The sequence below is a fragment of the Sinocyclocheilus anshuiensis genome, unplaced genomic scaffold, assembly GCF_001515605.1.
Source record: "Sinocyclocheilus anshuiensis isolate Anshui unplaced genomic scaffold, SAMN03320099.WGS_v1.1 scaffold1762, whole genome shotgun sequence".
NCBI classification, from domain to species: domain Eukaryota; kingdom Metazoa; phylum Chordata; class Actinopteri; order Cypriniformes; family Cyprinidae; genus Sinocyclocheilus; species Sinocyclocheilus anshuiensis.
Window position 1 is genome coordinate 147531 of NW_015547656.1, and position 1900 is coordinate 149430.

The 1900-nt window shown below is 34.2% G+C and overlaps 1 protein-coding gene across 1 annotated transcript in view; it reads right to left on the reverse strand.

Annotated features, from left to right (window-relative positions):
• Positions 1 to 1900, reverse strand: part of LOC107702160 (ATP-binding cassette sub-family G member 2-like) — a 27471-nt gene that overhangs the window by 13810 nt on the left and 11761 nt on the right. The window contains 1 exon segment of the mRNA XM_016504400.1: positions 558 to 715. Coding sequence (XP_016359886.1) covers positions 558 to 715 — 158 coding nt within the window.

Sequence of the window (1900 nt, forward strand, 5' to 3'; positions counted from 1 at the left end):
TCACTGTAAACCACGGCTTCATGGGGCTTATTGCTTTTATAAAACGGTTATTCCATATACGTAGTAAGGTTTCACAAAATAAAACAGAGCAAATAAAGTGTAATGATATTAATAAAAACAGTATTCTTCCGCCAAACAATGTAGCTCCTCAGAAACGGCTGTGGTTCCAACAAAGTGGTTGCCGAGCAACAGACAAACGTAAACAAAGGTGTATGTTACTTTGTAGAATAATTAACAACAGCTTCGAACACGGCTCAGCCAATCAGAATCAAGCACCGGAACTCTCCGTTTTATAAGAGTCGTTTAAAACCACAATTAATGTTCTGGTTTCAACAACTTTCACTTAGGAGCAAAAATCTGCCTTTAAACTTTAAAGAAATAAAGATTTGAAACTTATTGTGATAATTATCGATATCGACTGATTTTACCGTGATCATTTTTTTTTGGGGCCATATCGCCCAGCCCTACCTTTAAATAAATTCAAATGCACATATCTTTCTTGTGGTTCAGGTGTGGAATATGACAGGTTTCGTGGGGCGTCCCGTGTACAAACGCACCTCTTGAGCAGCATGAGGACAGAGTTGGCTGTACTGGCATCCAGGCCGGTGGTGGGTTCGTCCAGGAAAAGCACCGGCGGATCAATGATCAGCTCCATGCCGATGTTCGTCCTCTTCCTCTCTCCGCCTGAAATGCCACGAATCAGCTGCGTGCCCACCTGTAAAACCAGCCAATCAGAGCAGCCCTGAATTCAAGTCCCGCCCTCTGAACCCAATAATTAACTAAAATACTGACTGTCAAATTCATCATGATTCTCATGAGTAGATCACACAGATTTTTGTGTTAATTAGTCATTGTTTTCTGAATGTACTTTATACACACACACACAAAACATTATTAATAAACAGCACATTTATACACAAATATTATTATTATTTTAATATCATTGATATACTGTTATAGTTTTGTTGGTATTTTTGTTAATATTTTGAATAATTTAAATTTTCTATTTTGTTTTCATTTAAATTTTATTTAAAGTTTTTGTAATGTTGCGTTTTTGTGATTTTTATTATGTCTATTTAGTTTATTAATTTTCATTTCTTACTTTTAGTTCTAGTTATTTTATTACTTAAAGTTAAACTAAACAAACATGTGAAATGTTATATATGTGTGTGTGATTTTTATTGTATTTTCATTAATATACTACTATAGTTTTTGTTAATATTTTGAATTAAATGTAACTTTTTATATTTTTATTTATTTTAAGTTTTTGTAACGCTGTTGTGTGTTTTTATCATTTTTATTATTGTAGTTTTTTTAAATATGCATTTTTTTAGTCATTTTTATTTATTAGTTTAGTTATTTTAGTACTTCAAGTTAAACCAAATGAAAATGAGAAATCTTGCCTTGGTGTCACGGTGCACACACACGAGGAACGAGGCGACGCTGGAAAATACTTTACCAAGACTTTATTTACAGGAACCAAGGTAGACGAACTGCGACGCTGGTACCAAGACTTTATTTACAGGAACCAAGGTAGACGAACTCAGGAAGACATTTAACAGTGGTAACAGTGGAAGGGACTGGGAACACTTTAAATACACACAGGAGGAGGGGATGACGAGACACACCTGGGAGGAATGAACCATCATGGGGAACACCTGGGACAAATTAAACATGGGAAAGGAACACCTGGGGAGCAAGACACAGACAAAACATGGAACAGAGTCTGACACTTGGCAACTAGTTGACAAAATAAGTTTATTTTTATTTAATTTCAGCGCATTTCATTTATTCATTCATTCTTTAATTTTTTATTTAATTTTAATTTAGATTTTTTTTTCTTTTAATGTTTTTTCTAGCTGTACTTTTGGGGAGAAAACACTTAAAGTGGAAGTGTAGT